General features: G+C 39.8%; 1 protein-coding gene across 4 annotated transcripts; it reads left to right on the top strand.

Annotated features, from left to right (window-relative positions):
* Window positions 1-1,821: 1,821 nt before the first annotated feature.
* Window positions 1,822-21,748, top strand: LOC119883075 (choline transporter-like protein 2). 4 transcript variants are annotated; one of them, XM_038693589.1, is made up of 22 exons: window positions 1,822-1,985; window positions 9,827-9,875; window positions 9,985-10,058; window positions 10,153-10,237; window positions 10,582-10,666; window positions 10,950-11,063; window positions 11,180-11,240; window positions 12,226-12,349; window positions 12,517-12,600; window positions 12,751-12,863; window positions 14,071-14,202; window positions 14,307-14,406; window positions 14,614-14,706; window positions 15,717-15,801; window positions 15,968-16,230; window positions 16,391-16,485; window positions 16,851-16,954; window positions 17,058-17,131; window positions 17,257-17,327; window positions 17,681-17,769; window positions 17,899-17,983; window positions 18,531-20,657. In XM_038693589.1, exons 1-22 carry the CDS (start codon window positions 1,958-1,960, stop codon window positions 18,701-18,703), a joined length of 2,181 nt encoding a protein of 726 aa, XP_038549517.1. In that variant the 5' UTR covers window positions 1,822-1,957; the 3' UTR covers window positions 18,704-20,657. The 4 variants fall into 4 exon arrangements, with proteins under 4 accessions (XP_038549517.1, XP_038549533.1, XP_038549510.1 ...); XM_038693605.1 differs by lacking the exon at window positions 18,531-20,657 and adding an exon at window positions 20,955-21,748 and having other exon boundaries at window positions 1,823-1,985; XM_038693582.1 differs by lacking the exon at window positions 1,822-1,985 and adding an exon at window positions 7,264-7,580.
* Window positions 21,749-23,691: the final 1,943 nt, after the last annotated feature.

Genomic DNA, 23,691 nt, shown 5'->3' with positions numbered 1-23,691 from the left:
TATTCTTGTACATAATCAATAATTGTGTGTATGTGAAGGCAGAACACATAACATCTGAGACTCCGACATATTAATATGAGTGAACTCTTTGTTTGTGGCCATCCATCATCACTGAAGATGGCCGCCTTTAGAGGATCCTAAACCACTACAGACGACTCTGATTGGCTCATTAGGAGAGGCGTGAATTTGGGAGGAGTGGATTTCTGTGGCTATATTGGTGCTTGAGTTCCCAGAATAAAATGTACCCAGTTCCATGGTAAGATGACGTTGGTAGTAGCGTCGGTTTCTCAGGAGGTTTAGCCTTCCAGTCCTGAGATCAGACACAATAAGTACTTCAGTTGTTCTTATAGCAGTACTCCTGACTGCTGGACATGTTCTTTATACTTGTCTGAGAGTTTTTAAAGTTTCTTTTCCACTTACAAATACTCCTTGCAGGAGGCCCACAGAGCCACAAGAGTGCAGCAGTCAATAAACCTCCATGTTGGTTTGAATTTGGTAAGAATCAGCTTTACTGCAACCACCTCTGCCATTGTGATCTCTGAAATCCCTCTATAAGCTGTACAAGAAATATAAGTTACTTTAAAAATGTAATTAAATGTGGGCAAAGAAAAAAGCAGAGAACTCAGGATTAGCTTGTGTCTATGGTGGAGAGTAACTAAGTGCATTTATTCAGGATCTGTACTACAGTATTCTGCGGTACTTGCATTTTAATTTAAATGCTTCTTCTACTCCACCACATGTAAGAAGGAAATATTGTATATTTTACTCCACTTAATTTGTCTGACAACTCAGTTGCTATTAAGGTTGTTAATTAAAACCTGTAATTTACATATAAAATAGGTATGACATTTTACCTGCAGAGTGATGTTTCTACGTCTATGGATTTGAATACCTCCATCATTGGCTTATGTTGTATAGTACTCTTGCCTGAGCACTCACAACTGATAGGCCTATCTGTGAAATTTACCTTTTGGTAACAAAAATCTTTATGCAGCAACAAGACACATTTCACACTTAAGGTCATAGTCATCTTCTCCATGACAATTAATAAAATACCCATCACTCCAATATTTTATTTGACAGCTGTAGTTTCTTTGCAGATACTATTTAACATATGGCCAACTTATATATATATATATATATATATATATATATATATATATATATATATATATAGATAGATAGATAGATAGATAGATAGATAGATAGATAGATAGATAGATAGATAGACCTATAGTGATACAGATATAATCCTTTGAAAAGGGCCATTCTGCATAGTGGATGATTTTACCTTTCAATACTTTGTACTACTGTGCTTTTTAATACTTCATACCTCTTCCACCTCTGCAGCCCACCAGCAGCTGTCGTGCCTCACAGAGTGCAGAGTCAGACCAGGCAATGTTAGGCCTTTAAGTTGAATTATGAATGAATACATTGCTTTTATAATTAATGTCGTCTAGAATTTCACCAGGCCAATAAACGTATGCCATTGATTTGCAGCGCTCTTGGCAGATGAGGACACATTATGACTGAGTAATGATGGACAAACACAGTGATACAGCCCTTGTTATTTGCCATCAACTATTGAGATTACAGTAAGTGTATTGGGCGGACAGTCAACACACAGTTAGTTATAACAGCTAATTGGACAGTTACTCCTGTGTCAGTTAACGGTACAAGAAACTAACTCACTCCCCTGCACCATAAACTCCCGCCTCCGCTCATTGATTGGTTTAGTATCTTGTCCATCACGGCGTCCTGCGCTGTCATTGGTCAGTGCTCTCCTCTCAGGATTCTCCCTTTAAATGTGAGCAGTACAGTCAATATTTTTGGAGCGGACTTCTACGAAGTGCTCAAATTGACAGAAGCGCTACACGTTAACCCCTGTCAAGGCTGGAAATATGCTGTAATTGTCGCCTGCAAGCATCCTTTGGTCCAGAAGCAACACTCGGTGATCATGGAACTGGAAGAGAAACCGAAATATGGTAATAATGGGCATGTCTCACAATGTTGTCCTGGGATAACGTTAGCTCCCACACCGCGACTTTAACCTCACAGCTATAACCAAGCTTAGCTAGTTTTGTTTAGGCGCAAGACGGCAGTGTATTTGCGAGTCTTGGCGCAAATTGTTCTTTCAATTGTGTCAGTATTTACATAATACGTGTATTGTTTTCTGCGAGTTTTTTTAATGTCGCAAGTTGTATGGTAAGTTAGTAGTGGACCACTTTCTCTCATAAAGTGACTTTGTGATTTCGTGCCAACCTCAGTAATTAGCTTAGTACTGACAATTGTGAGTTCACTTTGTACACCGTTTTTAGTCTGTCATATTTTTTAACATTCAGCTTGTATGTAATTGAGCTGGTGACTGCCTCGTATATTGTCACGGTGTACAATGTCCCAGTTTATCCTCTGCTTGTCCAGTTGCTGCCACATTCCTCAGATTGGTATGGCAGGCAACATGAGCTCAGTTGACGCCCAGTTATGCATATGGCTTATTAGAAAATGCCTCAAACATGTGAAGAGGGTCTCCGTTTGTTAACTGGATGCGTTCAGCCTCTCTTGGTGGTGTCATATTTTAAACAGTATGTTCATACACAGGCTACATGCTTGTTTTAAAATCTAAATTCCTGAATCTAATGTATTGTTAAGTACAGTTTGTCTTTAGTTGCATGGATTGCCACTCCATCTGTGTGGTTGTAATTATGCCCTCCTTACCCCAAATGCCCCAATAAACGTGTCTTATAGTGACACACCCTTTTGTTTGCTGGGTGTGATATACAGCTCTTTGCTCAGCAGGATTCATAAAGGGGACGTGCATTTCATCCAGAGAAATAAAGCAGTAAACAATTCACGCAAAGGAAAAAGCATATTTATGGAGCATGTTTGCTCTGGAAAGGCCTTGTTTTGGGCCAACAACCTCGTCTTTTGGACACGATGATAAATTAAATGGACTCCTTCAGTTTTTAAAAAGGATTTTGCAATTCATATTGTTCTGCTGCAGCCTCTCAATGTGAGGCACTTCTTTGCTGGTTTCACGACGTGGCTTTAACATAATGTTTTCCACTCTGCCTGCCATGTGATTGACTCACATGGCACACAAACCAGCAGTACCATAGTTTATGTGCTCGTTTGTAATAACCAAAATACTAACGAGGATCCAGGCAGTTTGACACAGAGTGAGATGACAAATAGAGAGAAACAGAGTCGCGGCATAATTGGATTCATGGTAGAAGATGGCTGTGACTTGGCTGCAGATTCACTTAAGGAATGACTGTGGTTTGGGATAACCGCCTCTATTTAGTGCAACACACACATTCATATTTCTCATTGCATCTTGAGACTTTGAGAAGAAGAAGAAGAAGAAGACAAATACGGTAACCTAAACATATCACAGGGAGAGCCTTTCAGAACACACTGCAGGGTCCACCACAATTTCCCATGTTGGAGTAATTTCAGGCTGCGATATATCCAGAAACCTCAATGACAGGACTTGAAGAAGCCAGGCAGCCAGGCAGCCATGCCCTGGTGCAGAATAGGTGTAATTATAAGCCATATTTAGGAGGGTAGTTTGAAACCTGATGCCGAGCCTCTCTGGCCTCTCTTTCATGTTCGTGCAGTTTGTCAAAGCTTGTTTGAGTTGCATTTGCAGATTTTGTCCTGCTACATTTGCTGATTTTGTCCTGCTACATTTGCTGTACCATTTTACATCCATACTACAAACAAACAGCCAATAACCTCTGTTGTCACTGCAGCCGCCCATTTCCACCTAAATGTGCTTCACCAACAACCCAAACTAGATCATGTGACTCTGCCAACTGTCTAGGTGGTTCTGCCAACTTGTCTACAGTCTGAAATACAAAGGCTGTTCAGAGCAGTGTGGGACTGATCGGTTATTAGGGTCAGGGAAAATTAGTTTGGAGAGAAGAGATACAAATGCAAGGTAATTTGGATGTGGAACAGGACAACCCTAGTGATCTGTATTTTATGCTGCGTTAGTACATTTCTTCTACGAGTCAGCTGTGTTTGTTATCTTCGCAGAGCTTGCTGACTATCTTTACTGATAAGGAATGTTTTTCTTTGTTAATAGGGAAGCAACACATTTTTCAGAACATTAACAGCTACTTTTATTTTCCTCAAATGTTCCCCGAAGTCTCTGTTATACTGTAGTCAGGAATGTGCAACTGTGAGGTCATATAAAGAGAATAGTTAGTCCAGAAAATGTTTTTGTGTTGGCTTCCTGTTTCCCATGTGTGTCAGATAATAATAATTCTAATTCATACAGCATACATGCATGCAGTCGATCTTGGTTTCACTTTCTGTCCACCGTGTCTGAGTTACTGAAGTAGCCACACCGGGTGTAACAACACCAGCAAGAGATAAGGGGTTGTGAGTTCATAGATCATGGGAGCAGAAGTTTCACTGTCATGAGGTCAGTAGGATCCCAAGAGATGACACATTTTAAAGATTAAGCAGAGGTGGTTAGAGATCAAGTTTAGATAAAATATGGCTCCGTTACCTTTTATTTGTTTTAGAAACTAGGAAATATATTATGATACAGCTGTGCCATATTTTGTTGTAAGGAAACAACATTATACTGTGGCTATATACCTTTGATTTGTGTGTGTTTGAGTTGAAAAGATCTGACTTGAATGCTCCCCAGCCTTTTACTTTAATGAAAGACATGTGGGCGATGGGCAGGGAGTTCAGCAGCTGCAACTACTGTGTTGTCAGGTTATATCACAGTCCTTTCAGATATAGCCCTTGAATTTCTAGAATGTGTGGCTTTATTACTTTTGCTGTTTATTTGACCTTTGTTTTTGGTTCTTTTAGTTCTCTGGAACTTAAAGCAAAAAAGACGTATGGTATGCAAGTTCATAACACGATGCATTTCTGAGTTAAACCAGTAGCATTTGAAACGGTGTTGGTTACTAAAATTGGAAAAATTGGTAAAATGAAAATGTCTTCAGTTAGACAAAGCAAAAAGTACACCACTCAAAATTAGAGCTGCAACGATTAATCGATTAGTTGTCAACTATTAAATTAATAACCAACTATTTTGAGAAACAATTAATTGATCTGAGTTATTTTTTAAGAAAGAAAGTAAAAATTCCAGCGTCTTAAATGTGAATATTTTCTGCTTTCTTTGCTCCTCTGTGACAGTAAACTGAATATCTTTGGGTTGTGGACAAAACAAGACATTTGAAGACGTCATACTGGGCTTTGGGAAACACTGATCAATATTTTTCACAATTTTCAGACATTTTATAGACCGAAAACCTAATTGGTTAATAAAATAAATAATTGTTAGTTGCAGTCAAAATGCTTCACACTTTTGCTATTTTGGATACGTCTTTCACCGCATATATTTTGACTGTTCAAACACAGGTGTAACAAATTACATTATTAATTACTGCAGTCATAGCTTTAAGTTATAAGTTCCACTTTTGCTTTTCCTGCTTTGACAAATCAAAATATCTGCTGTGAAAGGTGTTGTTAATCAATAAAATGTAACTTGCCTAATTTTGTACCAGCAGACTCAGAATTGTTGCCGATTGATAAAAGTTTAATTAAGTTTACGTGTCTAGGTGTCGGGGTAAAATTAGATTTTGGTACAGCGTATAGAGAATAGGCAAACATTTTGACTTGTCATTGAACAGCATAGGTGTAACTGTGTGTAATAACATTAACAATGGTGGCCTACTCAAGTGACCCAGTAAGCCATGACAGTGGATTCAGTTTCATATCAGGCCTGAAACTGAATCCACTTAATGGAATTCAGTCTTCATTAACTTTAGTATTTACACTTGTGCTTTTCTTACCGCTACATGTCAAAATGACGTCCAAGAAAAAAGGCCTACCAGATTTTTTGTAGATTAGGGGGATGAAGGGCGGTGGTAAGAAAATAATAAAGGGAAACACAAGACGACGTCCAAAGTAAACACTGTACCTGAGGAAACAATGCAAGACAAGTTTCAAGAATGGTTTAAGTTTCGCTTTTGATTTAGTTTCTGTGTAAACAGCGCCAACACAACATAAACAATGATAATGGAACCCGGTTATTATTTGACTGTGTTCCCGGAAAGTTTTTCTTCCTTTCTGACATAATAATAAATAACACAGTAATTAGATGCTGTACTTCTAATCAAAAAACACAAAATCACAATACGTAGTGTTTCTCTGTAAATGGGTGGCCTTGTAAAGAGTTGTTAGGAAAACTGCATGGCATTTGATAATTAAATCAAAGCTCTTACACGTGTAGGAAATATTTAACCTTGTATTTTTCAGTGAATGTAGTGAGGGCTCAAGGGTTGTCTGGTTGCACAGTGGTGTTTCGTTGGAATTAGATTAGATGCCTCAGCGAGCTCTTAACAAATTAAAACTGTTGCTCAATGCGACACAAAACATTTTTAATTTACCAACAATTCATTTGGCCTGTTTAAATCCAGAACTGTGGGTTTTACCTCACCTTATGTCACTCACTGCACTGTCCCACATGTGAGACTAGCAGTCTGCCAGCCCAAGCAAAAGGTTCAGGATCAATTACACTCACTGTTAAACTTGTAGCATCAGTAACTACAGTTCAGATTACAGTAAATGGCTCCTGATGGGAATTCCCATGTGCAACATTGGCCATAAAACAAGACCAGAATGGATGGAAACTTTCAGTCAGCATCTGTAAAAAACATTTCTGGCATTTAGTTCTGTGGACTCCAACATACTGTGGTTGCCTTTGGCTGTTCAAGACAGACCAGAGAGTGATCCAAAATGTCCAGTGCACGAAAGCACTAAGTAGAGCTAAAAGAATTGTGTTTTTTCCCATTCAGTGCAATACTGCTGTGTCCCCACAAGATAGGTGAAAACACTTTGAGAAGAAGAGATTTCTCAGGCAGTTCACAAAATGATAGATTTTTTTGTTTTTGCTTAATATTGTGGGCTTTCAGTTCACTGCAGGTGATGGTATTTGCAGCCTAAAATATCCTGCACACCTGAATCTAATCATTCCTGCTCCACAGCAGCTACACAGAACACCACTAGAGGCAATGGTGCACGAGGGAGTTCTCTTTGTTTACACCGAACCCATGTTTTTGATAACATCTAAGCAACTTTCCTTGACTTTTCCTCCTCCTATACAACAACAGTCCCCACCCTCTCTTCACATGACCATGCCTCTTCTCTTGCACTCGCAGCCTTCCTGTACATACTTGCATTTGCCTGTTTTGGATAGCTTTTCTGAGGCAGAAACAAGGTGGAAAAACAGACAAAAAGAGGTCTTTTGGAAGTGGGAGGAGATAGAGGGAGATGCACAGGTGGGGCACAGATTTGCAAGAGGCAGTTTCAGGTTAAAGAGGGGAAGTGGAGGGTTGCTGGTTACCAGGCTCACAGCTATTCAGGGACAGGTTGGACTGGTTTCCCATAAACAACACCCACATTTCCCTCGCTGTTGTTCATTTATACCAGCACAGAGGGAAGAAGAGCCACAGAAAGGGGCTGTGGAAGGAGTAAAAGGGTTCTCTGTATATTTGGCCCAGAAAGGAATTTCAACATGCCCGAGGAGGATGGACAGTATTATGGAAAGAATGGTAACCGCTCTATTTGTTTTAGTTTTAAATGAATTCATAGCTTATTTTGCATTCTGCATTCATCTAAGAAACAGGATTATTAATCTCTAGGCCTTTCTTTTCTTGCTTCTTAAAAAATCAATGTGTCTCATGATGTGTAAATAGTTTTTTGAGTGAAGCTGGAGCAGCAGTATTAACATGTTAACATTGTGGGGGTAGAGTGGGTGTGTGTGTTTGTGTGGAACCTGCTACTGCTGGCAGTTTTGCTGATTGTACAGGTGTGTGAGCTCTTATCAGTGTTTTTCTCTTGCACAAACATTACTGTGCTGCATGTACAGTCATTGAAAGAGCAGGCTATTCTAAAACTGCATGAAGGCTTCATTAAGCCTGTCACTGGTTCCTACAGCTACATATTAAGCTTAGCAAGGGCTCCTTTGTTTTGATTTTTGACTCTAAACCTCTCGAATAGCATCTCAAAGTGACAATGAGCATCAACATTTGAAAAACACTATGCTCTTTCTAACAGGAAGCTGAGGTTTCTCCTAGAGCTCGTGATAGCTGTAGCATTATCCTCCAAACCACATGCATAATTAATATGGAAGATGCCACAGAATATCATACTTCTCTGGCGAGACTCTATGGTGTCAGGATCCAGTGCTACATGTACATGCTGTGGGATGCATATGGGATTATTGTTTTGTGCTTTGAGATATGTAAAGCCCTAAAAAGGCAGCCATGATGTTAAAACAGTGGTGGTTTTGGATATAAAACCATTATTTTTTTTTTTTTACAGCAGTGGGTGTGCAGCCTGCCAATGCGTGACTTTTAATCAAAATTGCTCTTAAGTAATAATGTGGCACATTGCTTTCTTATTTTTGTCCTGGAGAGCAGTAACCTGCTAAGTGAAACTAATGTTCCCTGATGATTGTAGGCTAGAGTGGCAGGATGAATTTGCTAATGGACTGACCTCCGATTTCCTGCACCAAACTTAAACTATATGCCCGAACCTGCAGTAATCTGATATTTACTCAGAATCTCTAATTACATTAAGGCATGGCCTTAATAGTAAAGCCTTATAGCAGTGTTTCAACTTCATCCATTACAATAACTTGGGTGCACTGGGGATTATCAAATAAATATGTTCAGACAAGACGCTTAACAGGAAAAAAGAGCATTTTTTTGGTTTGAAGAGGTGTATTTGTTTTGGGGGGGGGCTTTAAATTCAGTTTAACATTTCTTGGTTTTGGCATAAATCATCAACATGACACTGTTGCCTTGTCAAACTAAATGTGCTGCAATACATGGTGTAGCTCCTAGTGGCTGTACATGTTCTGTTGGCACTGCCTTTCACATGGGTTTGCTTTAGCTTAGTCACCAGGGAGGAATTTGTTGGATTGCCAGGCGTGTCTGTCTGGAGCGAAAAGTCATCTGACAAAAGAATGGGAGGGAGCGTACTGTTTCATACGGTAATTTCTGTATTTTTAACCTGTGCCCTATTTACATATATTTTGAGGTCAAAATGACTAGTAGGTATAAAGTTTTGGAATCTGTGCAGATGGCTTCTGGCTGCAGTGGCCACAACTTATTCCTTTGGGGCAATTGCACCTGTCAGAATTACTCCCACACAGTGCTTCTTTTTGCCACCAACAGGCTCAGATTGTTATATATCTAACAACATCAAGGAAAGGATATCTATGAGTAACACCCCATGGTTTTTAAACAAAGGAGGAGTCATTTGAATTTGGTGGTTATCCAAATTCACTTTTCATTTTTCCACCGGCGTCTTCCTGCCACAACTCGACTCTCACGAGATTTTAGAGCAAGACTTGTCCTTGAGAGAGACTTCGGTTTCTGGTTTTAAAAAAAGGGGCGTCACTGCGTGTTACTCGTAGTGAACCTCTCCATGATGATGTCATACACCTTGTGTAACAGCCTGAGCCTGTTGGTTGCAATAACATGCACTCTGTGGATGTAATTGCCCCAAAGGAATTTGTTGTAGCTGGTCCGTGGCTGCCGGCTGAAGCCATCTACTGCGCGGAGTTCAAACTTTTTGTAACTACTAGTCATCACGACCCCAAAATATGTCAAAATAGGCCCAATCTTAAATTCCAAAATTACCTTTAACCTTAAATCGGCTCCTCCCCTTTTTTAAAACTCTTATTGTCATTACATGTAACATAACAAAATTTGTAAAAGTATAATTTTGCGCATGTATTTATAGACCTCTGAACAACAAATAAACTTTTTTCCTCCCCTATTTTGTGTAGGTGAGCCAAGAAAGTTTGATGCAAACTTCAAAGGGCCAATCCAGAACAGGTGAGAGAGAGAGAGAGAGAGAGACGTGATTTTCACTTCTGGTTTTTATTGTTTCTAAGTGGCTACACAAAGTTTCCCAGCCCTTCAAACTCTGCTCTCTCCATTTTAGGGGCTGCACAGACATTGTGTGCTGCATCTTCTTTATTCTTGCCATACTGGGTTACATTGCAGTGGGAATACTTGGTAAGGAAACAGCAGTTTTTAAATGCAATGTTTGGTTTAAATAATAAAACAGAAAAAAAATTGTAAGCTTTACCTTCTATTTTTGTTCTTCCAGCTTGGTCAAAGGGTGATCCCAGGAAGGTGATCTATCCCACAGACAGTCGAGGCCAGTTCTGTGGGCAGGCTGGCACCCCACTTGAGTGAGTTGCTTTCCAAGTATAGATTATAATTGTCCCTGTTTCTCTGCTGGACATTTTCTTCTTTGAGAACTCACACACAGCTAGGTGCAGACCAGTGTGAGCTTCAAAGTATTTGATACTAAATAATAAAAACGCATCACACAACTCTTCTCCAGCACACCTTGCTTTATTTACTAAATGTGCTGAGCTATTTTGCCTTCATCAGGGTAGGGTCTTAGGCTACGATAGCCAAAAACATGAATAAGACTTGGTGCACAGGTCACACAGATATTGCTTTAATACCTCGTGCACTCGTTTCTGTAAGTGTTTCTTCTTCTGACCATTTTGTATGTGTGTTTTAACAGGAACAAGCCGCTGCTGTTCTACTTCAACATCATGAAGTGTGCCAGCCCCATGGTGCTGCTGGAGTTCCAATGTCCGACCACACAGGTGTGAACGCCACTCTTGTCATGGGTTCTTTTGTGGTCAATCAAAACCCAAAACACTATCCATAATTTATAAAAATATTTCCAGCTGCTCCGTTTCCTGTGTACATCACAAGTGCTATGTATGGATTTGGAACACAGCTATTGGTTTTGTTCCTTTTTAGCATCGTGGTCTGAGAAACAGTTTGTCTTGACATTTAGCCTCTCTGCTGTTTTGTATCAAATTATGACCAGTGAACGCTTTTGCTGTACACCAATATACCGCTGTAAACGGTGTTCTTCCTCAGATATGTGTGGAGAAGTGTCCCAACAAGTTCATGACATTAATCAAAGCCCACGCCAAAAAAGATGAGCTGGATTATTACAAAAACTTCTGCATGGATGGTGTGACTAATGCAATGGTGAGTTTAAAGCCTAAATTTAAACCTCCTTGGATGCTTCTTTCCAATACCTGTCTGTTCTTACACCAATAATTTCCACACACTTTCTTATCTGTTTTGGACATATTGTGTTTCAGGGCGTACCAGAAATCCTTAGCTCAGGTCTCTGTCCTGCCATGCTGATCCCCAGCCAGCCCTGTGAGTTGGATCTCTATGGATCTATCAGAAAAAAAGTTTTCCTCCCAAAATATGATGTTGCATATATGTGCTGGTTAAGGCTGAACAATTAATTGCATTTGCGATGTTATCGCGATTATAATAAAACAAGATTTTCTAATCACAAAGGCTGCAATTGCACGCTGGACACATGACACGCGAGAGTAATCCAGTCGGCAGAGGAAGCATCAACTTTGCACGTTACGCTGTACCTTGACTTGTTGTATAATGGCCTTAAGCTTGACAGAAGCTGACACTACAGAAATTTAGGGTCACACAGGGAATGAAAGTAGCACCCACCACCTGCGGGTAACGTGGTAGTGTGTGAAATCTTCGGGCCATACGCCTGCTGTGCACAACAGAAAGACACGTGTAGTAAGGCAAGTGTATTGTGGCGATAGGTGCCTGCGTCACACACACACAGCCACCAGTCAGCTCAGGAAATATCTCTGAAACGGCGTTTCAAACCAAAAGAGCAAGTCATATGGTTTTATTTTCGTTGGCCAAGTTTAGAATTGAACCTTAAACTGAGTAGTTTTGTTTGGCTACTGGTAGATAGAAAGATGGACTCCTAGGAGATTTGAACTGAGATAAGGACGCATTAATTAATAATTGGTGCTTGAACTGTGGGTTTTGTATTGAGCGCTTACTGTCTAACACACTGTGGTGAACTTTTTTTCTTGTGGTCTGCAAGTAGGCCGACCTGATATTATATCATTATTTAATGCCATGACTTGACTCTCAAATTGTCTTTCTCATATTATTGTAATTTGATACTTCTTCTCCACCATTGCATCACCATCGCAATATTGGTTTAAAAAAATAAATAAAAATCACAATTAGATTATTTTCCACAATCGTTCAGCCCCAGTGCTGGTGCAGACCTGGAAAGTTCTGTCATATTAAAATGTATTTTGTGAATATTTTTAATTTTTTGACCAGCCATTTTGTCATTTCCCTACTTCAGTCACTCGTAGGTGTTTCCCAGCTTTGGGCCAGAAAGGAGGCGTGATAACTGTGGGAAACATCTCTCAGTTTGAAGATGGAACCGGAAATATTAGAGATGCCAAGGACCTTGTGGCTGGAGTCAAGTGAGTGCATAGTTGGAATTTTTGTGACACACAATAGTGCTGTTCTGTCATCACTTGAACATAGCTGTGGCCTGGCCTGTCCCAACCCACATTAGATTTTATAAATTGTACCTGACAAGGAATCCCATAGTGCTTAAACAGATCAACACACAGGAATCTCTCCACAGGAATGCCACGGTGGTTATGGAGGCTCGTCAGGTGGTCATGAAAATCTTTGAGGATTTCACACAGTCCTGGTACTGGATCCTGATGTAAGTCACTCACCTACATTTGTAAATCCGCTTCCTGCTTCTTTTTCGCTCTGATCCAGTTTGTCTGCAAAGAAAGAAACATCAGCTGGTTTAACTGCTCACTCAGTCTCTGTGTTTATCTCCCCTCCTCACACAATCAACTCTCTGTAGAGGGTTGGTTATTGCCATGCTCACCAGCCTGCTCTTCATTGTCCTCTTGCGCTTCCTGGCAGGGATCATGGTCTGGGTCATGATTGCCATGGTGATACTGGTCATAGGATATGGTAAGGGCCATAAGACTCACTCCTTATCTTTTTTCATACTCTCCTCAAAGTAGTAGAGGGGCTCCGGGAGCCATTTTCAGAAAGCAGAACTCTGAACCTTTGTCTGAATGACAAAAAGCCATCAATTTAACAGAAAGATGAAGCTGCTAGCGTTGCGTATGTCTGAAAATGAGCAAGATTACTGTGAAAACAAAATGTGCATCAGAGCTTAAAAGTGAAAAGTCTTTAGGAACAATCCAATAGCCAGGCAGACTTTTTATTTTCCTTTTCCAAAGTAAATGAATAAGCTTTGATTTGGACTGGATGTCAGACAGCTGCTCCAGGCTCAACAGGATGGGAGGCGACAGAGGGCCTTTCCTTCACGAGACCCTCCCCACACCCTCGCAGCCAAACTGAGTTCCCTTAACGTGTAGGATATAAATACAGCGCCAACTTTCGGATGAACTTTCCTCTCCCTAACTAACTCCTTAAAGACGTTGAGTGGTTCAGCTATTATTTAATGAAAAAGAGACGTGGTACAAATGGTCTTAAAAGAAGCCACAAATACAACATTTCAAAATAGAAATCAAACATTATATTGAAACATTGTTTGGTCTGAAGAATAGTGAATGGTGATAGAGTAGTGTTAGTGTAGTTTTGGGATTTAAAAATCCTACATGTTTACAGGTGTAGTGAAACGGAACTCACATTTGAAAGAAGGGTTCTCCATGGTGCAGCAAAGGGTGTTACACACTTTCAATCAAGCCAGCATTGACGCTGACTCGGCATATGAGGGTTTGATAACTCACAACCACTCCATGCTTATTGATTTCGGATGGCACTCAATGTGGCAGACCAAACGGAGCAGAAGTAGGTAGTGGGAGGGAGTAGCAAGTACTTTCAGAAAGGACCAGTTAGAGAGGTTTTGTAGGTTCAGAGTGAGTTAGCTAACTGACCCAGACGTAAAGTGATTTTAATTTTCCTGGGAATCAGAGATTCCCTAAAGTCCGTTAAGTTTGTACTGAACCTGCTATTTGGAAGAGACACTTTTTCAGGCCCAGAAGCAATGCTCCCAATGTTTGTTTTTTATTTTTAGATACATTGTAGAAGATCACAGTTTTGTTTGTACTTTCTTGCACACTGCTTCCATGTATTGTTAAAAATCCAGGGACTATTGCCATTTTAAAAAAGCCATGTATTTTGTGGTGTGTTTGTTGCCGCTGTTAAGGTATCTTCCACTGCTATATGGAGTATGCTGGCCTAAAAGGAGATCCAGGCGCTAACGTGACTATACAGCAACTGGGCTTCCAGACAGACTTCTCAGTCTACCTGCAGATCAGACAGACCTGGCTGGCCTTCAGTCAGTACCCAGCACATACTCAACATCTTTTTATAGATTCTGACATGTTGCTGTAGAATTGGGACACCCAAATGACCTCTGACCCTGCCACCCTTCTGCTTTAGTGATTATCCTGGCGATTGTGGAGGTCATCATCATCCTGCTGCTCATCTTCCTCAGGAAGAGGATCTGCATTGCCATTGCTCTCATCAAAGAAGCCAGCAGGTCAGACTTCACATTAGAGCTGTAGGCACTTAGAGGGTTAGAAAAACAGATCAATGAAAGTTGAGATGTTAAATTGTTCTGACTTAGAAATCATTTTACTGTGACTCATATTAATGGATTAAAGTGTCAGACTAATGGCAGAGGCACAGATGAAGTAATCGAAATATACTTATTTCTTTTGCCTCGGTTGTTATGTTTTTTTTACAGAGCCATCGGGCATGTGATGTCGTCCCTTTTCTACCCACTGTTCACTTTTGTCCTCTTGGCCGTGGTCATCGCCTACTGGGCAGTTACAGCTGTGTATCTTTTCAAGTGTTTCCCACTGAATGATAGTGTAACTTGCGGTGGTGGCTGCCCCCCATCCCTATGTGTTATTTCCAATTTAACTATTTCAATTCTACTTCACTCTCCACCTTATTTTAGTGTTTACTCACTACTTAAGTCTGCTCCATTTCCCTTCTGTTATCTTTCCCCCACAGGCTCACACCAACACATCTCTCTCTCTGTGTTTCTCTGCAAAATGCTGAAATGGGTGGGGCTAACTAAAGTCTATGTAGGGAAACACTTTTACTGTTGGTTGTAGTCAAAAACATAGGAGCAACAGGTAGAGAAAATTAACACTGAGCAATGCTTGTGGAACTCCCCTTGAGCCAGGCGTTGGACCACCAGCTCCTACAGTGAAGTGATTTGCTTTCAATGAAAAGTAAAACGCTGAGTTATTGTTTTTAATAATTCATTAAAACTGCTTGGACTTTGATATGGGACATTTTGTGAACTGAGGCACACCAAGAACAGACAAACGTCATGGTTGTGATAATGGAGGTTACTGAGGACACTGGGCCATGAGTGCTTGAAAAGCAATTAGACCTGAATAATTTCCATGTTATGAGTAAAATTCCTGCCCCTGAATTCCATTTTAAAGAATGTTTGTGAATGGCTCTTTATTGCACAGTAAAAATACTAGCAATTTATGCTAACATGTGACATGTGCAGGGACTGCTGCTTTATATAGCTGCTAAACACTGCTAATATTTTGTGCACATTTTAAATATGCAGATTGAAACTTCGCTACATGAATAAATGTATTCCTCCAAAAATGAAAAATACAGATGTCCAATAATGTTACATTATTATTATTAATATTCCTTTCAATAGCACAAGTCAATAAGTTGCTCGGCTGGCTGAACAATTTAGCAATTAATGCAATCCAAAATGAATGTAATGTCATTATGGTGGGATGTTGATTTCGAGGTTGGGATTTGTAGTCTTTCAAAGTTCTTATGCTCGTTGTCCTTGACAGCTCTGATCAGCTTCTTGTCTACCTCAAATGAACCCATCTATAAAGTTTTCAATGACACTGTATGCGACTTCTCAAGACAAAACTGTAACCCAGCTGTAAGTTTTCTCTCTTCATTTGTCAATTACTTTTGGAACCTCCCAGGAAGTTTATAAAAAATTTTTTTGACAGCATAGACTTCCTTAAAGCTATTTGAGGCTCATATTGAGTAAATATTTATGGCTCTACCATAAATAAATAGAAATTGTCTCTCTCTGCGCTCAGAACTACACCACCAGTGAAATGAAACGGCAGTGCCCTGACTCCAAGTGCCTTTTTGCTTTCTACGGGGGAGAAACCCTTTACCACAAATACCTGATAGGCCTGCAGTTCTACAACGTCTTCCTCTTCTTCTGGTGTGCCAACTTTGTCACGGCTCTGGGACAGATGACCCTGGCCGGGGCCTTTGCCTCGTACTACTGGGCCGTCGTCAAGCCTGATGACATGCCTGCCTTCCCATTGTTTTCTTCCCTAGGGAGATCTCTCAGGTGCGTAATACGTGTTTGGAGGAAGTGTAACATTTCTCTCTTGTGATTGTTTTTTTGTCCAACAACAGACTATAGTGTTTCATCAGGTTTGACACAGATTACATTCTACATGCTGTTTTTTTTGTACCTTGCTTGAAAGTCACTTGTATCTTGTTTTTAGGTATCACACAGGAAGTCTGGCGTTCGGCTCCCTTATACTCTCAATCGTTCAGATCATCAGGGTTTTGCTGGAGTATGTGGACCACAAGCTGAAAGGTCTATTACTGTTTTTGATCCCAATTAGATCTCTGTAGACTACAATCCATAGTTTTTATAGCTTACAGACTTGAATCAAGAAATAACCTTTGATTAAGCTTGCTTGCAGGTAGGGTATACTGTTTTAGGGCAATGCAATTAGGGCCTACAAAAATGTCAGTGATGTAAAAGTATATTAGTTTGTTGCTCAGTATTTCTTTCTGATTTCTGTTTTGATTAATGACATCAAATATAGCAACTGTCTGAGTTAAATCTGTATTCAATGAACTAACTACCCTCTAATGCATCTTTGGGATAACCTGGAAGACCCACCTCTAGTGTTGGTTAAACATTCACTTAATTGGCATTCATGGTATCATTCACAGGAGCCCAAAATAAGTTTGCCAAGTTCCTGTTGTGCTGTCTGAAGTGCTGCTTCTGGTGTCTGGAGAAATTCATCAAGTTCCTAAACAGAAACGCCTACATTATGGTGTGTGGTGTATTTGTTTACTTCACTTTAGTCATCATTAAAATAGAAACTATTATTTGTATGGCTAAAGTATTGGTATGTAATGAGTGTATTTGACCTCCAGGTGGCGATATATGGCAAAAACTTTTGCACCTCTGCCAGAGATGCCTTCTTCCTCCTAATGAGAAACATGATCAGGTGAGTTTACACAGTGTTTGTAAGTTTGCACAAATATACATTTTTAATGGGGTTTTTTTTCATGTTCAGTTTCATATGATATGAGTTGTTTTGCAAAGGATAAATTATTTTCTTTAATCCTCCAGGGTGGCTGTCTTGGACAAAGTGACAGATTTCCTTTTGTTTTTGGGCAAGCTTCTGATTGTTGGGCTCGTAGGTGAGTCTGTTTTTGTTTTTGTTTTTTTTATACCCCCATCTTCATGTGTGAATTTTTCATTGACCATGTACAGTATTTGGTTTTTTTGTAGATGAGAGGCATTTCCTGAAGTATGAAATGCATGTGAAATATGTGCGCGTTGATGCTGATTGGCATGATTTTTGGATTTATAGCATGACACAGCCAATATGCTCAGATCAGTGGTAGTGAATGTACCTCCACAGACTTTAATGCAATATATAACTCTTCATAAACTGTAGTACTTAACATTTCAGTGGAGTGTATTCTATACAGTGACTGAAATAGACCGTAAACACTGTGTTTAACATGATCGGTTCTCTTACATCCAAAAGGGATCTTTGCCTTCTTTTTCTTCTCTGGGAGAGTGAAGACCTTTGAGAATACAGCTCCCCATCTCAACTACTACTGGGTACCCATCCTGGTGAGTCCGAACAGAATTGGTGTATAATGCTGTAATCCCTGCTTGTTTGGTTCTGATCCATGTTGTTGCTATATATGCGTTATGAGTGAAATGTGGTGAAACAACTCTGGTTCTTGATGTCCTCCTCAGACTGTGGCGCTGGGCTCCTACCTCATTGCCCATGGATTCTTCAGTGTCTACGCCATGTGCGTGGACACTCTTTTCCTCTGTTTCTGTAAGTAGCACCTCCTCAGTCTTCGATGACATCCATGTATTACTTATAGATAGTCCACACAAATGTCCGATGGACTCCAGATCAAAGGAACAAGCATTGCAGATTTGTTGGTTAGAATAAAGTGCTTGATGTAAAATCTGAAGCTAAAATAATGAGCTGAATCGAAACGTGCTACCCTTCTGAAGTCTTACGTGCTTTTGGTGTTGGGCTGTCACTAATTTTAAATTGCATGACTGGTGTGCCACATTCACCACCATTTGAAAATAACAGTCTGCGGCTTACAGTATGTTAATCTGGAAACTTCCTGCTGCTTGGTGTTGAACTGTTAACTTTCAAAATCTGAGATGCCTGTGGGTGCCTTTGCTTGCTATTTGACTTTCTTTCTCTTTTTGTCTCTCCCTTCCCTTTTCTTCTCACTTTCCACAATTCACCACCTCCCCTTCCTACTGGCCCTTTTTACACTTTTTTTTTTTTTTTTTTAACCTTGATTTCAATATTAATTTTCTGTTCCATCCATTAACACGTGCAAATACATACACACAATAAGGTGAAGACCTGGAACGCAATGACGGTTCAGCCGCAAGGCCTTATTACATGTCCTCAACTCTTCATGAGATTCTGTGGAAGAACAAGGCAGAGGATCCGCCTTCATCTTCTGCCCTGCAACATGACGATGAAGACATCCAGTTGAAACGGCAGCAGGAGGATGATACAGCTTAGAGATGGGCAGTTTTATGGTCAAAGACGAATGTCGTCAGATTTCACTGAGTTGCGGGCACAACAAAATCCATGCAACACTTTTCTAAACAGTTATAGTTCAAGACGATCTTAAACTTTGATAGTAAGGAGCTGGTACATTGTTGCCCATTGGGAAGGACTCCTTGGCACCTAACCTGCTCATCTCAGACTGTAGTAAAGCTACAGAACTCTATGGCTTAAAGTAGCAGGAATTCAGTGTTTCCATTATCAACAACTGAGTAGTGCAGATTTCCTTTTACGTTATCTGTTCTTTAACACAAGACAACATGTGGAAACAAGATGTTACGGCTTTGTTTTATTATTTGACCTTTGCTAAACCCCTCCCCCACACAGTGATTGTCTAATCTTCACATGGAGCGGTGTCAATGGGTTTGGAAGGTGTTGTCTTTTGGGTTAGCTTTCCAAATTTTAAAGCATTTGAAAACATAATGCTCGCATGTAATCTTTGGCATGTTCAGCTAACTGGCTTACTAGCTACACTACTAACAGTTCCAACACAGGCCTTTCATACTACACTTTCTTGTGGAATTGCAGGTTACGTTGGGGGGGGGGGTCTTTGGTCAGGAGAGCACATTGACTCTGTAGTATGGTGTGGAAACCAGTCCAGGATGCTTCATCATCAAAATATAGGCTAACATAGTAACTGCTGTTTATTGGAATTAGGATAGTTAACACAGCCGAACTCATTATTATTCCAGGTAGCATTATGTTTGCCAAATACATTAGTTAGTCCTCATCAGAAAAGCATTTTTTTTTTTTTTTTTGTAACAACTGTTAATACAAGCTTGTATTATTGCTAGCAAAAAAGCATACATCTAACTTCTGTATTGTGTAGTTAGTTAGTATGTATTCTAAGCAGCCAAACAGTTAATGGTAGGATTTACAGTTTGATGCTGGGGCTTGTTTGTTTTTTTGCCTGGAGTATATCTTTAGGATCCCTTTTTTTCTTTTTCTTTTTTTTTTTTTAGGTTTTTTGTCTTCAAATCAAGTAAGCTAACGTTATCTTAGATAATGTCAAATAATCACTTTTTCAGATGGAAAGAGTGATAGAAAGGAGAAGTTGCTTTGTCTTAATTTGATCACTATTTCACAAATGACTTTTGATGGTAAATATGCCACTATTATCATAAACTGCACATGTGCTGTGTGGGGAAAGGAAAGCTGAGCAACAGTAACGGGGGGGGTTAGCGAATGGTCAATTGAACATCAAGCATGTCTCTAGGAATGATCACTTTAAAATATTCACAGGTGTATTGCACGTGGGTTATTTATGGCATGAATCAGATGATGAAATGGTCTCTCACTGGAGTTGATATCATTGAATTAGTTAAAGTCTCTCTTTGTAACAGTCAGGTCTTTCCTCACTTTTACGGACATTGCGGTAGAAATGTCTGTATTAGGGATTTATTTTGGTTTTTTTTCATGTTGGGCTTAACTAAAATTGTATAAATGGCTTACTCTGACGTAAACAGACTCTGTTTTAACCTTTTAATAGTTCCTGCCATGGGCCAGAAGAAACTTGAAGCCGTCCACGTGCCTAATTTACCATATTAATATTGGTGTCTTTGCACCTAGACTTTAAATTTTAATAAGGGTACCTAATTGTTTACAGTTTATGCAATCAGAACCACAGTCTTCAGTGCTACTTACTTAGTGCGCTGCACTATCAATGCACTTTAATTTCTGTTCACACCAAGCCATAACAGGTTTTTATCTGTATAAATGAAGACTGAATTTTTTTTTGTTGTTGTTGAGGCTAGCTGCTTTTGTAGTCTCTCATGTTGACGTTTTTACTGTAAAAGCAATGTAGTTTTGCATTCAGTGCCTCTTTACAAAGGAACTTGTAGTTGTTAACAGTATTTGAGGAAACAAGTCTCCACTGCATAAAACAAAGGAATTAAAACTCTGAAATGGATGCATGTTGTTGGTGATTGACTGTCTGAACTATTGATCAAAGCTATATACATTTGTTAAATGCAAATGAAACTCCTACCCCCCCCTCCGCACTTAACTGGAAACAAGCCAAACCAAGTTTACTAGTTATAAACATTAATTGTGAAGCTTGACCTTGTTTTTGTCTAGGCTGCAAAATGTCTCTGCTTTACAAAAAATTTACAGAAATGGGAAAAAAACTGTGCCTCAGTGTTTTCAAAATGAAAACTGTGGCTCTAATGACCTTAGTTTAATGCCATTTTATTTAAATTCTTTCCAGTGGAGGATCTTGAGAGGAACGATGGCAGTCCAGAGAGACCCTATCTGATGCCCGAGAGCCTTCGCAAAGTCCTGAACAAAAAGAACAAGGCCCAGCCAGCTGAGTAGAACACCTCCATTAACAGTACAAGCCTTAGTGAGGTGACACTGTGGGCTAAAACTTGACTGTGGTTTTGTTCAGTGGAAACGGGCTTGGACAGGAACCTAATGCCATCAGTCACCAGGAGCCTACAGGCGACAACCAGTGTCATCCATTGTGTTTTGTTACATCCAAATGTTTCATTCCCACATGTCTGTTTCTAATGAATCAGGAACTTTAGGTTTTCATAATGTCTAGTATTTAATATGGAGGAATTAGTCATTTCTATTTTGAATGCACTTAATATCCAAATGTTTTTTAGTAGGTTGTACATTTTTATCAAAGACACCTTTTGAGCATGTTTATTTTTAATACAAGTTTTACATGAAGGTAAGCTTACATGTAATCTACTAAAGTTGTTTAAAGTCGTTGCGCTTTTATCACGATATTTCTTGCTTTTCAAATGGGTAATCTTGTGTCATTTTGAATAAATATTTAACCTCATTACCAAAGCCACTGCACTGCCAGTTGTCTATGCATCTTCAAAGTATCTGATGCAGTGGTGCAACTTTGATGAGCAACCGTAGGAACATAAGTATAAATTGAAATAAAAGCTACATTTATTTTGTCATTGATGTATAAGGTTATATTTTGGTGCTCGTTTCATATCTGGAGTTGAATTGAGACTGTTAAGTAAAACATAGTTTTGTACATAATTGTGTGAGACTGTCGCTTCTTTAACCAATTATTTATGCCCACCAAATGCTTACAACTACTCGAGGAGCTGTTCCCAGCCTTGCAATGATGATGTTCTATGCACCATAAATTTTGTTATCTTATCCGGTATTATCAGGTATATTTAAGTTGCTGATGGTAAGCCCATTCTGCTTAGTTTTATTACTTGGAGATGGTCATGCGTAGTGGAGAGCATGCCATATGCAAGTCTGTATCTTAGTAGGAAAAGGCTCCTTTTGATGCCCCCAGTTGGGCGTGGGACTTCTCCACCATGTCAAAGCATCTCCTTGTTAGAGAGAACTATTGGTCAGATGAGGTTAAACTTTGTCAGGTAACCTGTCTCTGAAATGTGTCCCATCTGGTGTACAGGTATTTGGTGGCAGGAATTTGCCAGCAAACCCTGAGTCCTCTCTCTGCCCATCTGGAAAGTAGGAAAACTGAAAACAGCTGTGTGAAGCTTTGGCTTGCATGAACCTGTCACATTAGGTTTTAGAAATATCCATCCATTTATCCATCTTTTATCTATAACTGCTTACCCGTGCTGGGTTGCTGAAGCAAATCCCAGCTGACGTTGGGCAGGAGGCAGCATACACTCTGGACAAGTCGCCAGTTTGTCATAGGGCTGACATAGAGACAAACAACCATACACACTCACATTCACACCTAAGGGCAATTTAGAGTCACCAATAATCTACCCGCATGTCTTTGGATGGTGGGAGGAAGCCAGACACAGGGTGAACATGCCACACAGAAAGGCCTGGGACACCCAAGGTTTGAACCCAGGACCTTCGTACCCCAATTGTCTGGTCTGACAGGCAAACTGGAGATTCATATTCTGGCTGATTTTGTCATTCATTTTGATCTAGGTTTGCACATGATAAAAACATGGCTGAATTTCAGTAGGTTATAGATGGTTCATTTTCAGAAGCATTTTGTCTTAAAAGGATTTTCTTTAAATTATGCTATGGATAAAAATGGAAATGTATACTCTATTTTATGATGTAGTTGCTGCACTTTGATCACAGTTTAGATATAATTGCTAACTGCAGTCCCACATGGAAACAGGCTTAACACGGTGGTAGTAAATCACATGAATGTTCCCAAAAGAGGCTACTTGTGATAGTGAGATGCTGAAAAGTGGCCAAACTAATCCTCATATTTATATAGCGTTTTATACTACTACTACTCTCAACCACCAAAAATGCTGGCAGGACCACTTTACTTTGAACTTAAAAACTGATCGTTCTTTGGGGTACAAATAGATCAGAACTGCAGATAAATATATAACTGCTTAACAAAACATCTGTGGTGTTTAAATACACAATTGCAACTCGTGCACTTTTGTACATCTGTATCTAACTAATCAGATGTGTATTCAGAGTCACAGTTCTGGCACACACAAATTGCCTGGCCTGAGGTGCAAGCATTGTTCAATTCAATTCAATTTTATTTATATAGCGCCAAATCACAACAACAGTTATCTCACAGCGCTTTTCATAAAAGAGCAGGTCTAGACCATACTCTGTGGTGTTATTTACAGAAGCCCAACAATTCCCACCAAGAGCAAGCACTAGGCGACAGAGGCAAGGAAAAACTTCCTTTTAAGAGGCAGAAACCTCGAGCAGAACCATGGCTCAGGGTGGGCGGCCATCTGCCTCGACCGGTTGGGGGTGAAGGAGAGAGAGAGAGAGAGAGAGAGAGAGAGGAAGAGGGCAGGAGAGGAACAGAGAGAAAAAGAGAGGGATGGAAGGAGAGAGAGGGAAGGGAGGCAGCCTACACAATATACACACACAGAGGTACAGACAGTAAAGGTGATGTTGCTTTAGACTAAATGAAAAATGGTACAGATATTTATAGTAGTGTTAATGATAATTGTAATGTTAATTATTATAATAACAATAATAACAATAGGACTAGTAACAAT

Source organism: Micropterus salmoides, unplaced genomic scaffold, assembly GCF_014851395.1.
Source record: "Micropterus salmoides isolate LMB-PRFRI ecotype aquatic unplaced genomic scaffold, ASM1485139v1 Ms_hic_scaffold_10, whole genome shotgun sequence".
NCBI classification, from domain to species: domain Eukaryota; kingdom Metazoa; phylum Chordata; class Actinopteri; order Centrarchiformes; family Centrarchidae; genus Micropterus; species Micropterus salmoides.
This window is presented reverse-complemented; position numbering and strand designations above follow the sequence as displayed.

What these genes read in the sequence shown, in the direction of transcription:
- LOC119883075 (XM_038693582.1), top strand. Translation starts at nt 7,544, where the DNA reads ATGCCCGAGGAGGATGGACAGTATTATGGAAAGAATG. An exon ending in CATTGCAGTGGGAATACTTG is followed by an intron (nt 10,059 to 10,152) that starts GTAAGGAAACAG and finishes TTGTTCTTCCAG; the next exon opens with CTTGGTCAAAGGGTGATCCC. An exon ending in ACAGAAACGCCTACATTATG is followed by an intron (nt 16,955 to 17,057) that starts GTGTGTGGTGTA and finishes TTTGACCTCCAG; the next exon opens with GTGGCGATATATGGCAAAAA.